General features: G+C 38.5%; 2 protein-coding genes across 2 annotated transcripts; one reads left to right on the top strand and one right to left on the bottom strand.

Moving 5' to 3' along the window:
• The first annotated feature begins 899 nt into the window (after positions 1-899).
• LOC112165103 (protein argonaute 4) lies at positions 900-8791 on the top strand. The gene is made up of 24 exons (XM_024301518.1): positions 900-1017; positions 1293-1334; positions 2351-2668; positions 2772-2977; positions 3072-3296; positions 3397-3533; positions 3617-3714; positions 3801-3898; positions 3998-4163; positions 4292-4408; positions 4486-4593; positions 4674-4736; positions 4818-4931; positions 5019-5184; positions 5271-5383; positions 5486-5623; positions 5786-5916; positions 6098-6163; positions 6855-6918; positions 6997-7108; positions 7188-7261; positions 7934-8028; positions 8121-8152; positions 8264-8791. Exons 3-24 carry the CDS (start codon positions 2354-2356, stop codon positions 8437-8439), a joined length of 2814 nt encoding a protein of 937 aa, XP_024157286.1. The 5' UTR covers positions 900-1017; positions 1293-1334; positions 2351-2353; the 3' UTR covers positions 8440-8791.
• Positions 8792-9207: 416 nt separating this feature from the next.
• LOC112203963 (lamin-like protein) lies at positions 9208-9991 on the bottom strand. The gene is made up of 3 exons (XM_024344858.2): positions 9841-9991; positions 9597-9713; positions 9208-9521 (listed from the first exon to the last, which is right to left on the bottom strand). Exons 1-3 carry the CDS (start codon positions 9893-9895, stop codon positions 9208-9210), a joined length of 486 nt encoding a protein of 161 aa, XP_024200626.1. The 5' UTR covers positions 9896-9991.
• Between the last annotated feature and the right edge of the window lie 3357 nt (positions 9992-13348).

Here is a 13348-nt window from a genome sequence, read left to right as displayed (position 1 = left end):
GCGACCGCGGTCAAAACGCCGCCGCCAATATGCACGAAACCCTAGGGTAGGGTTTCAACTAGAGATTGGTTTGGTTCGAGGACCACATAAAAAAATGCATCATCTGCTGAGACAAAAAAATTGACAGAAACCTGACAAATTTTTTTTTTCTTTCAAATTATGTTCATTCAAATTCAAATATCATTTCGAATATTGTTTTTAACTTGCAAAAAACCGTCAATATTTAACTCAATCAAATGAGATTATTGCTCCTATAGATATGATCTTTTTTAAAGTTGTAAATGATATCATGGAGAATAAATGGAAGACAGAGGGAAAAATCTCCAACATTCATTGGTCTTCCATTTGTCCTTGTCCTGGTTTTTTTTTAATTATTTGCCAAAAGAATATTTATTATTTATTAAGTTTATTGGTATTGTTTACAAAAAACGTAAGAAGCAATAAAAGAGAAGTAAAAGAGGGAAATTTAAGGTCACCGACACTGTGACCGTAAATCGTCACAGTCGCATCCCACTCCGAGATTCGAATTTTGAACTCGTTAAGTGACAGTGACCCACGCCGGTCCCCCACAACCAACAAATCTCATCCTTTCACGAGCTCCGCAAATTACCATACTACCCATTTCCAAGACCTTCTCATTGGAGACTTGGTAGTGATTCCAGAGTTTGGGGGGTGGCAAAACCGTCAAGAAGTAAGAACAAGACACGTACCTCGTATGACTTAACAGCTCTGACCGCATTAAGGCGTGGGCTTCGGTAAAGTAGTTAATGCTGTGAGGTTGAATGAACAGTAACCGTCCATCATGTCTCCCGAAGATCGAACGGCCACATCTGCCTAACCGGAGGGAATGAACAGAATCGAACCGCAGAGAAGAGTAGGCGAAGCTTTGGACTTAACGAAAGAGAGACCCAGTATATAAGACCCAACTCGGTCGTGGTTAAAAAGAGAGTTGACGCCCAACCAAACCAAACCCAAACTCCCTCACTCCCAACGAACTCACGTTCTAGGGTTTTCCAGGTAAACCCTTTCTTCAGTCTTGAGAGTTGAAATGTGCTTCTGTTTGGTCTTCTTTTTGGTCTAATTTCAAGGATTTTGGGTATTTCTGGCAATTTTTTTCTGGTTTCAGTTCATGTTTTTTCGACTTGGAAATCAAACCCTTTTGATTGTTTTCTGTATAACTGTTTTAGATTTGAAAGGGGTTTTCTTGGTTTTCATAGATGCAATGCAGTTCCCTTTTGGACTGGTTTTGGGGTATGTCTTGCGCTTATGATCGATCTCTGTTTGTTTTGCAGGGATTGCGGAAGCGACACGGCTGTTTGTCTTGTGCTTTTAAGGTAGTTTTTTATTTTTATTTTTATTGCATGTGCCATTTTTGGTCTTATCGTGCTTGGACATAACATCTTTGGGCTCCTCTGCATGTTCTTGCTTGGTTTTGTTTTCTTGGTATTCTAAACATTTATGGGTTTTCATGGAAATGCATTTACTTGTTTTGTATGAGATAGGTTTTTTTCTTTTTTTCTGTTGTTTGAGACTGTTTCTGTTGTTGTGCTGAGATTTTCAATTCCATTTTTAGACTCTCTCTTTTTCTTTTTTTTTGGGGCAAGATTACATTTTAGACTTTTAAACGTAGCGATTTTTGCAAGTCCATGGTCAAGGCTTTAACTTTTTGAGTTTTTCTTATTGTGTGCTCTGTATGAACAATATCCTTGAAACTTGCAACTGTTTTTCCTGTTTTTTCTTTTCTCTATTTGCAACACTTTCTATTTGTAACTTATAAAAAAAAATTGCAAAGGAAACGATTTAGCTTGCCATGCCTCAGTTTATTTCTTGTTCTCAGCTAAGTACTCCTGTTGCATGTATGTAATTTCTTTTATTTTCTGCATCCTTGCATGTGGCTTATTGAAGCTTTCACTACTTTTCTTATGTGTCTTCAGTATGCATCTTTGACTTTCCAATGAGCTTCTTGTGATGAGTGTAATTTGTTGTTGTTTTTTAAGTAAGTGTTTAGTGGCAGTGTCCTGCTCTGCAGTTTTGTATCTCCACTTTTGGGAAGCAGTTCTATCTTATTTGTAGATTATTTGGTCCGTTGCGGTTTTGATTTCTTCTGTAAAGCTATTGTCGAGTTTGTGATTTATCCCTCCATTCAGTTTTCTGGTTATTGCATGCTACCTCATTCACATATAAACAAGGTGCATTTTTAGCTGTTCTGGTGCTATACTTGGGAGTTCAGTTTGTTTTCCAAATTATCCTTTGTACTAGAAATGAAATTTTAATCATTCATGCTTTTTTTTTCCTAATGAAATTACCTTCACTAATGTTTACCTTTTAATCTCTTTTGGTGCAATTTTAGGCTATGGATTCATTTGAGCCCGATGGAAATGCAGCAAATGGATCAAATGGAGAGAACGGGGCAAACGGAGAAAACGGGGCAAATGGAAACGGGGAAGAACATGCATTGCCACCCCCACCCCCTGTTATCCCACCAGATGTTGTTCCATTGCGTGCTCAAGCAGATATTACTCCTGAACCTTTAAAGAAGAAGATCGTGCGCCTACCAATTGCTAGGCGAGGCCTTGGAACAAAAGGGCAAAAGACTCCTCTGCTGACTAATCACTTCAAAGTTAACGTCACTAATAATAACAAAGAAGATCACTTCTTCCATTATAGTGTATGTTCCCTATTTGCTTTCTTTGTAAACCTCGTACTTTTGGAATAATTTTGATGTAACTTTTGCAATTTGATTTTTCTCATCTTGTACCATATACATGTAGGTTTCCGTTACGTATGAAGATGGTCGTCCCCTTGACGGCAAGGGTGCTGGAAGAAGGATAATTGACAGAGTCCACCAGACTTATATCTCTGAGTTAGGTGGGAAGGACTTTGCTTATGATGGGGAGAAGAGTCTCTTTACTGTTGGTTCGCTTCCACGCAACAAACTTGAATTTTCAGTTGTTCTGGAGGATACACCATCAAACAGGTATGAGGAAGGGTGTAATGGATTTATTATTACCTGCATGTTTTGCCTTTCTTCCTCTAAATTCTGGTATTCTCATTTTGTTTGTCTTATTTAGAAATAATGGAAATTGTAATGCCGATGGTGATGGGAGTCCTAATGAAAGTGATCGGAAGAGGCTACGGCGTCCAGGTCGTTCCAAAACGTTCAATGTTGAAATTAGCTATGCTGCAAAAATTCCCATGAAGGCAATTGGAGATGCTCTACGCGGTCAGGAGTCAGAAAACTCCCAAGAGGCTCTGAGAGTGCTGGATATCATATTAAGGCAACATGCATCTAAGCAGTGAGTGAAGTTTCTTCCAGTTTTCCACTTTATACCCATGGCGCCTTTGATAAATTATTCTTTGGTTTGAATTAAATCTGACGAAAACCTGGATATACAGAGGATGCCTCCTGGTTCGTCAATCTTTCTTCCATAATGATCCAAAAAGTTTTGTTGATGTTGGAGGAGGTGTTCTAGGGTGCAGAGGATTCCATTCAAGCTTCAGAACCACCCAGGGTGGCCTGTCGTTGAACATTGGTAATTAATGTAACTTTTTGTTTATTGTCTTTATTATCAAAACCCTCTGTTTCCTTCACCTATTCCGTTGTGTATGTGTGCAGATGTATCAACTACCATGATAATACAGCCTGGACCAGTTGTTGATTTTCTAATTTCCAACCAGAATGTTAGAGATCCCTTTTCACTTGACTGGACAAAGGTAACTACCATATCTGCCTATTTATAATAGGGTGTTATTATGCTAATGTACTCTCATGGATATCATCTGCTTGTCACCATGGACAGGCTAAGAGAACTCTGAAGAATTTGAGGGTTAAAACGAGCCCAACCAATCTGGAATACAAGATAACTGGATTGAGCGAGCGACCATGCAAAGAGCAAATGTATATTTCTTATAATCATCTGTTTTTCGTTTTCACTTTTTCCTTTCTGAAATCTGTGTCTTAACCTGCCCCATTGGTTATTCATTACTGTATATCCAGGTTTACCTTGAGAAACAAAAATGCAAAGGATGGGGAGGATGGAGAAATTGAAGTGACTGTTTATGACTATTTTGTTAGTCATCGCAATATACAGTTGCGTTATTCTGGCGATCTGCCCTGCATTAATGTTGGAAAGCCAAAGCGTCCTACTTACATTCCCCTTGAGGTAAAATGATGAGTCTTGTTCTTGCTAGTTTTTATTTTGATGTTTTTATTTATTTTAAAATATTTTTATTGTAAATATGTGTTGTAATCTTGCTCATGTGATATTGTTTTTTGATATTTCTATTGTAGCTATGTGAATTGGTTTCGTTGCAACGGTATACAAAAGCACTTTCAACTCTTCAAAGATCTTCACTGGTGGAGAAGTCAAGGCAAAAGCCACAGGAGAGGATGAGCATTTTGTCTAATGTAGGTCTTCTTGCCTTCTCCTTTAACTCATTTAATAGACATACTAGACTCTACAAGTCTCATGAGTACTAGTGCAGGCTTTGAAAATCAACAATTATGATGGTGAACCTATGCTACGTGCATGTGGTGTATCAATTGGTAATAGTTTCACTCAAGTGGAAGGCCGTGTTTTGCCTGCTCCAAAGGTATGTGCTGTATTTACCAATTGCTACTTTTGTGTTCTGTAGTCTGCTTTTACTGATCTATTGTTTTGGTTCCCTAACAGTTAAAAGTTGGCAATGGGGATGATTTCTTCCCCAGAAATGGGCGGTGGAATTTCAACAATAAGGTGTTAATTCTTCCTGTCCCCCTTTTTCCTCTTTATATCTTACTATCGTACATTTGATTAAATCTTCATTTTATATTGTAGAAACTCGTGAAGCCTACTAAGATAGAACGATGGGTTGTTGTTAACTTCTCCGCACGCTGTGATCTGAAAGCCCTTGTCCGTGATTTGATTAAATGTGGAGATATGAAGGGAATTGTAAGTATTGCAATGTCCCACATTGAAGTGTTTTGTGCTATCTAGTAATGTGCTGAACTTTCTTTCCTCTTTTTTTGCTTTTGGCAGGCCATAGACCCTCCATTTGATGTTTTTGAAGAGAATCCACAGTCTCGACGTGCCCCACCTCTGGTTAGGGTTGAGAGAATGTTTGAGGATATTCAATCCAAACTTCCTGGACAACCACAGTTCATTCTCTGTTTGCTTCCGGAGAGGAAAAATTCTGCTCTATATGGTTGGCTCGTTTATCCATCCTATTATTGACTATGTTCGGTTATAATTGATCTGTCCCTATTACCACTAATCTTATGATTTACCCAGGCCCATGGAAGCGGAAGAATCTGGCTGAGTATGGTATTGTCACACAGTGCATAGCTCCTACCAGGGTCAATGACCAATATCTTACAAATGTTCTGCTAAAAATTAATGCTAAGGTGATTTGTTGCTGTGGCTATGTCCTTTCTTGTTCCTAATTAGGATGATTTGTATATACTTTGTGTTATCGTACTCTGATTTGACCTCATGATTTCTTGCAGCTTGGTGGATTAAATTCCTTGTTGGCTGTTGAGTTTTCTCCTTCCATTCCTGTGGTTTCCAAGGCTCCTACCATCATCCTAGGGATGGATGTGTCGCATGGCTCTCCTGGCCAGTCGGACATACCATCAATAGCCGCGGTAAACTGCTTCTTCTAGTAATGTACATTAAACCATCAAATAGTGAATTGTACTTTCATTTGTACATTAAACCAATTTATTTAAACTGTGCCCACACAGTATTTCTGATATAGAGGGAAAAGTTGTATATATTAAGAATATCTATGCAATTGCGAATAATAGGTAGTCAGCTCGAGGCAGTGGCCACTCATTTCCCGCTATAGGGCATCTGTTCGAACTCAGTCTCCAAAGGTCGAAATGATTGATTCACTGTTCAAGCGTGTTTCTGATACAGAAGATGAAGGCATTATGAGGTACAATGCCTCTCTCTCTCTCTCTCTCTCTCTCTCTCTGGGTGGAAGGAGATAGTTATTCGGTCATTTCCTTACATGGGAATGACACAGGATTTGTAGAATGACGTTCAAATCCTCTTCTCCTAGTACAATGAAAGTTGATTTTTTTTTCTTATGTAAAATTTATTCTTCTCAATTTCAGAGAGCTGCTTTTGGACTTCTATACAAGTTCAAATAAGCGTAAACCGGATCAGATAATCATATTCAGGTATTTCAATTTTGCCAGATATATGCATGTTAAGTATTACTGGAACTTTGGGGTCATTTCCTATTAAACACCATTTCTATTTGCACATGGGTGAATTACCTTTTTTTATTTATTATTATTATTATTATTATTATTATTATTATTATTATTATTATTATTATTTATCCATGTCCTTCAAATACATGTATAAAATGCTATAGCTTCAAATCAGTTTTTTTTTTCTTTTTTTTTCTTTCTCTAATCTGCAACTGACCTTTTGGCTATATATAGACAGGACCACAATTGTTGAGTACATAGCTGACAGGTCAAAATTGTAAACCAATTTTTTAATAGTGCAACAGCTTTCTGATTTCCTTTTCCAACAAGTGGATTTTCAATTTGTCTTGCTTTAATCATTTAGGTCAGACCTCAAAAAAAAGAGGCTTTTTGGGAGTCACAGTTTGATATCTGAAATGTGGCTGGATTATCTGTAATACAATGGTATTTCAAATTTTCAGCGATGATGCTATGGCAATTATAGCCTCTTTTGAATACTTTTACTTTCATAAGCTGCTTGAATTCCTTTACCATATTTTGAAATTGGTATTTACAATGTGATATAATGATTGTTAATTAGTTATTATTATTGATATAGCATCTGTTCTTTTTTACACGGTAAGTCAGAATGCTGACTGTTTTGTATTGGATTTAGGGATGGTGTCAGCGAGTCTCAATTCAACCAAGTCTTGAACATTGAACTGGATCAAATCATTGAGGTTTTGTGAGCTGCCCATTTCTCTTCAATTTTGGGTTCAATTTGGAAGTTACCTCACCTAGTATTCGTCTTTTGTCAGGCGTGCAAGTTCCTTGACGAGAGTTGGTGCCCAAAATTTGTGGTGATTATCGCTCAGAAAAACCACCATACAAAATTCTTTCAGCCTCAGTCACCTGATAATGTTCCACCTGGTAGGGCAAAACTAAATTCAAAACAAACACTTGACGTCCTTTGGCCTATTCCATACTGATATTTTTATTGTCTTTGCAGGTACCATTATTGACAACAGAATTTGTCATCCAAAGAACAATGATTTTTATCTCTGTGCACAGGCCGGAATGATAGTGAGTATCAAAAATTGTGCTTTGTTTATGGCTCTATTTTTATTTTTTAAATAAAAGCTTATTATATTTTTATACAATTATGATATAGCTTGTAGCTAGATGTAGTTGGTTTATCCTACCCAAGTATGCACCAAGGTTACAGCTGTGATTGATGCTCTCAAAAGTGATTGGTTGATTGTCAGATCTTTGTATCTTATTGCCTGGGACTGGGTTACTTATTTTGTTTAGGTATACTAGAGTCCTTATAGGGATTGTTGCATAAGATATCTTTTCAGTCATACACCATTGTTGCTCCTTTGTGTGTTTTGATGTTGCAACTAATTTTAGTTGTTCTGTGTTCCAACATCAAAACAATTACTTGATCTCTGAAATATTTGTAAGACGTAATCAGGATTTATGCTTATTTTTTAAAATTACCAGGTCTTAGTTTTCAATCTAGAACATTTTGTGAAAGCCAGGTCCACCCCTTAGTACTAAAATCAGTCTTAATTTTAAAATGACCAGGTCTTAATCAGGATTTATTCCTGTTGGGAAATTATTTGTATGCAAGCTCTGATACTTTGTTATGGTTTGTTTTTGTTTTTTTTTTGTTTTTTTTTCGGGTTTTATCTGCATCCTACATAGTAGATACAAAGCATGTCTGACTTTGTTTGTTGTGCTGTTGTTTTCAAGGGTACCACGAGACCTACTCATTATCATGTTCTGTTGGACGACGTTGGGTTTTCAGCTGATGATCTGCAGGAACTAGTGCATTCTCTATCCTATGTGTAAGTGCATGATTTGTTTGCTTAACTTAGTTGTAACCTGCAAATATTTATAAACAATAGCCTTTCTAAAATTGAGTTTTCATGATTTATAGGTACCAGAGAAGTACCACTGCCATTTCTGTAGGTAAGTGCAATTGTAGACACCCTCTTGATGTTTATGCTATGATGCACATCAGTGATTGTTTATGTTAGATTTCACCAAGTAAATTGTAGCCCTTAATATTTTTCTTTTCAGTTGCTCCGATTTGCTATGCTCATCTCGCTGCCACTCAAATGAGTCAGTTTGTGAAATTTGAAGATGCATCTGAGACTTCATCAAGCCATGGTGGGCTGACCTCTGCTGGAGCAGTGCCAGTCCCGCAGCTTCCCAGGCTGAAGGAGAACGTGGCCAATTCCATGTTTTTCTGCTGAGCGCTCTCTGCGTTATATAGCTGTTTATGTATATAGTTTCCTTAGCATCTGGTGTAGCCTCCCGCCATATAGGGGGTCGGTGTCGGTAGTATTGGATATTGGTGTAGCCTCCCACCACGTAAGGGGCTTATATTTTGATGTCTGGTCTGGTACTATATTTTGATGTCTGGTCTGGTACTATATATGACAGACCGGCTTTTTGTATATGATCCTAGATGTTGGTTCTGACCTAGGATGTTGACTATCTAGCCTAACTTTTGGGAACAAGATCTTCAATGTTGACTGTATGTGCATGTAACCAGACTTTTTGGATTATGACATCATACAGATGGTTGCTGTTGGCTTTTGTGTATATGCGCTAGTCTGTTTGATCCTTTGTGGTTTGTTTGGTCCGTTAACTTTGATTTAAAGTTGGCTTCTTCTCTGCTCTTGCATGATTGTTTTGGTTGATGATTCAAGCCAGTGTGCCACTTGGTGATTGCTTGCTGGCATCAGATGGGAAGTTGGGAACAGGAAAAGCTGAAAAAAGATTTCCACACAACCCTTTGTTGTAAAACACAGCACATTTATCCTAGATTTGTTTATGCAATTTGCCTACAAATTATGTCCTTTATTTGGGGCATAAGAAGAAACTAGTAGCTTGATCGCACTACTTGCTTTAGGTGCTAACATCATGCGCTCTAAATCGACAGTACATTACCCTACTAGGGTACTAGTAACCAAGAGGAGGGTGATATTTTTCTCAACTGAGGGGAGGGTGAAATTATTCTAATAAGAAATGATTGTCCAAGTGGCAAGCATAGTGAGAATGATGATAAAGTTGGTGCTGGAATATGGATATGATTTGAAACCAGGGCTGTGGTGAAGTACGGGTGGGGTTTGCTCAACAAAGACAGCAACTTTCATCCCTTTGTAGCAATAGCCTCGGCCGCCGAGAAAGTAGTATGTCTTTGCCTCTGTCAAGTTGAACACATCACGCCCGCCTCGTGTAACATTGTATATGTATTCTTTGTCGAAGCAATTCTCGTAACTGGTCCTGTTTACCTCAAGGACATTGTAGATATGTTTGTCAAACCCAAAATCTGAAAGGAATGAATATTCACAAGATTAGCAAATTAGAAAACCAAAACAGGTGTGATTTTGAGAGAGATACTTACAGAGCCAATCGCCTACATAGAAATGCTCTTTACTTGACCAATCTGTGAAGTTAATATCGGGGGCCCAAGTGAACCTTCCCCCTCCAACCCTATGAAGGACTGGCTCTCTGGATTCAACTGCATGCGACATCAGTATCATCATTATTACTATCACTAGCATGCTCATCAACCACTCAACTCTGTTATTCGAACCCTCCATTCTCAACCCTAGATAGCTCAATCTCTCTATCTATCTGTGGATTACTTGTTGGCTTTGCTCCATTGAGGCCATGGCACTTGAGAAGTGGCAGCACATGCATGTTTCATGCAAATAAGGACGGATTTTCTCATCCCCAAAGTGTGTAAAGGGTCATTGAAACTTTGGTCTTGTCTTCACGCTTTGTATATGGCAACCATATCTGTGTGAGTTTTTACCACCTGCTTTCTTTAGAGGCGTTGTGTGATCCATTTCTTAATAGCAGTCCATTTTCAAAGCTTCTCCAAATTAATGTAGCTAGGTACCCAAGGAAGTGTTCAACCAAATCAGTGTTGGTACACTTGACCTGAAGTAGACACCCCAAGAGGGAGTGAAGAGCCAGTATGAGTCTCTAAAATGTTGAGGCTAGAACGCTTGATTAAAGAGGACAAAAAAACGGAGAATCTCTAGTACATCTCTAGACAACATATATAACTACCAATCTGATAAAGTGCCAACTAAATTGGTAGAACAAACACGTTAGGACTATCATTTGGTGTGATAATTATTGAACTGACTGAATACCATCCGATATTTTAAGTTTGGTAAACCGATTTTTTTGATAATCGATACCGATGAAACTGAAATAAAAAATTACCGAAAAATCTTGTTTGGTTTTAGTAAATGTTGAATTTACCGATTACTCAAATATTAGCTACAATCTTCTTCTTTTTAATGCACATGTATGTTAAGACATATAACTATAAAAAAGACAAAAAAAAAGCAGAAAAACTCTAGTGTACTGCATTTGTTTTTCTCTCCAAAACCCTAAGGCTAGTCTTCCTGCAAAGTGTATGCCCGGTTCAACGGCACGCCCTTGTGGCGGCGTCGTTGGATGGGCCAGATGGGACCTCATGTCCGGTGATGGTGGGTCCAGTCGAGAAGCAGGCGGCAAGGTGATGGCACTTCGTTTTCGGGCGCCTGGAGGAATGCATGGTGTTGGGCAGCAGTAGTAGCAGGCTGGGTGACAGGACCCGCCCCGAATTTCACCTTGAAAATCTAAAGTGGCCCTGCGGGGCCCACCTCAGAAGAAATTCTACAAAATTTGGCGAAACTCCCTCTAAAAGTGGACTATCCAAAAACCTGTAGAAAGACATTTATACTTCTAAAATAATCCACCCTTATTCTTCTAGAGCCACCCTGCTCCCTATATCACAACATCTCCCATTTCACAAACAATTCTCAACTTAAGAATATTAATCTCATAGGTTATCAGAGCAATCTAAGGTACAGGCGTACAAGAGAATAGAACACAAGATAAAGGACCGATACTTTTATAATGCGGAAGCTATGACAGTTATGCCTCAACCCCATGTACGCTCGACCTCAAACTAAACTGGCCTGCAAACTGGGCATTTAAAACCGAAGGGCCCAGGGGATAACATTTAAAAAAAAAATCGTTAGAGTGAGTGGACGAAAATTAAGTAATTTCGAATGAATAAGTAAAACTTAATGCTTTCCCAAGTTATTCTCTAAAACCTCGCATGCAGTAACAATCTTGGAAATACTTTCAATCATCATCTTTACTGCAATCTTAATCATGTAAAAAAATAGAGCATCTTACAATCTCTTAAAATCTCATCCTCAATCCTTTTTAAAACATCTTTTTCAAGAGTTTCGTTTGATGACTAGAAAGGACTGCTGTCTAGTCATCTCATGCCATCAAGGGGGGACTGCCACCTAGATGACGCATCGGAAGGGACTGCCAACCGGATTAGGAAGCGATGGATAGAAGAGACTGCCAACTAACCACAGGTAGTTCGAAGGGACTGCCAACTAACTACCTCATGTCATATGGAAGAGACTCCTAACTAGGTGACTCATCGGAAGGGACTGTCAACCAGACTATTACCTAGAAGGGACTGCCAACTAGGTAATATACGCATGCACCGAAGATAGCCTCCTCAATAAACTGGAAACAACCTCTTTCAATTACTTGCTTTCGGAAAGAAACTCGATATTACTTCAATAAATAATTAATAATTCACCGAAAACATAACTCATGATTATCTCGCTAACTCAAACCTCAATATCTCAATATATCCACGAAAGCATAAATCAAATACTCTGTAAATCAATATATGCTTTCGGAAAGAAATCTCAATCTAACTTCAAGGCTGATAAGTGCGGAGCTCAAAATTCAATAAATCTCGATAATTCAATCATGCTCAAATATTAGATGAAACATTCATACTCGTGAATCCTCATAAAAACCAATATTCGAAATCAATAGTTTTCATAATATTTTCTTAATCAGTCACTTCCCGAAAATCATATACCAACTCAATAACTCATAACTAAATAGCTTGAAAAATCTATTGAAAGTCCTCGGGAAGAAAATCCACTAAAAAAAATCCCGTAACTCATAGAGCATAATAAATCTCAAGAAATCAAGCTCATAAAATCATAACACTCAATAATTCAAATAATAAATTAAACCTCAATCGGAAAAATAATAATATACTGCATGCACATTATATTTAAAATAAATGTCCACTCACAGTACTATTTTGGCGATCACGCATACGAGTGCCTTCATCGAGCAATAGCTCGGTATATCACTCTGTACACAATTATAATTCATGAATAACGATTCGGCAATTAAATACGATTCCTAAAATCAAATCCTCATAATCACATCTTCACTTCTTCTCGGATTCAACCCAAATTATACCACTAATACCAATTCGTTAATTTAAAGGTTCCAAGGCAAAACCGAGAGATATCCGACTGTCGGATTCTCGTAAATCGGTAATGAAAATTCTAAATTCCGGAAATTTCATAATCAACACAACTTTTCTTCAATTCCAACCAAATTCACATTTACGAGCTCTACATCAATTATAGGATTTAATAGGATAAAAATCGAAGTCAGAAAACTGCCTTACATGCCTCCACGTGCCACCTACAGTGGCCCCACATGCCGTCGGCCACCACCTCTGATGGCCACCAAATTTTGGCAGCAGCAACATCACAACAGACCCAACAAGTTTCTCAACTACAGCACATTCCAATTTTACCTTTAAGTGCTCGAAATTGGCCAGTGAAGAAAACCTAGAAAATCCAAGAACCCTAGGATCGGGTTTTGGTCGATTCTCCCTCTACACTGCAAATCGTGGCTCAAGGCTAGGGGGAAAATGATCCTTGGCGAAAACTGCACCTTTGACGCCGGTTAGGTGGCCAGAGACAGTCGGAATCGCCGGAAATCGACGAAACTTCCAAATTGCTACAGTGAGCTTCACGGCTCAAATCCGAGCTCCTTCGGCTGAGTCATCGAAAAACACCACCGCAGGTGTGACAAGGAGGAGGAGGTGAGCTTGCCGGTGCCCGGATTCGTTGGTGGGGTGGCTGGAGGAGGAAGAAATTAGTGAAGGAAAAATCGGGCCGAAGAGGAGGAAAGGATCAGGGGAGAGGAGAGAGAAAACTCGGTAAGTTTCCGAAAATGGAAACTTACCACAGTAGCTTCCACCTTTTATAGAAACTTACTATGAACAGTAACTTTCGTATTTCGCTCATA

The sequence above is a fragment of the Rosa chinensis genome, chromosome 5, assembly GCF_002994745.2.
Source record: "Rosa chinensis cultivar Old Blush chromosome 5, RchiOBHm-V2, whole genome shotgun sequence".
Taxonomy (NCBI): Eukaryota; Viridiplantae; Streptophyta; class Magnoliopsida; order Rosales; family Rosaceae; genus Rosa; species Rosa chinensis.
The sequence above is the reverse complement of the archived record's forward strand: the minus strand, read 5'-3'. Positions and strand labels throughout refer to the sequence as shown.

Excerpts from the sequence above, each read along its gene's own strand:
- LOC112165103 (XM_024301518.1), top strand. The coding sequence starts at position 2,354 with ATGGATTCATTTGAGCCCGATGGAAATGCAGCAAATGGATCAAATGGA. Across the intron at positions 6,919-6,996 it reads AACTGGATCAAATCATTGAG|GCGTGCAAGTTCCTTGACGA; the intron begins GTTTTGTGAGCT and ends GTCTTTTGTCAG. Across the intron at positions 8,153-8,263 it reads TACCACTGCCATTTCTGTAG|TTGCTCCGATTTGCTATGCT; the intron begins GTAAGTGCAATT and ends TTTTCTTTTCAG.
- LOC112203963 (XM_024344858.2), bottom strand. The coding sequence starts at position 9,895 with ATGCATGTGCTGCCACTTCTCAAGTGCCATGGCCTCAATGGAGCAAAG. Across the intron at positions 9,714-9,840 it reads CAATGGAGCAAAGCCAACAA|TTGAATCCAGAGAGCCAGTC; the intron begins GTAATCCACAGA and ends TGTCGCATGCAG. Across the intron at positions 9,522-9,596 it reads CTATGTAGGCGATTGGCTCT|ATTTTGGGTTTGACAAACAT; the intron begins GTAAGTATCTCT and ends CATTCCTTTCAG.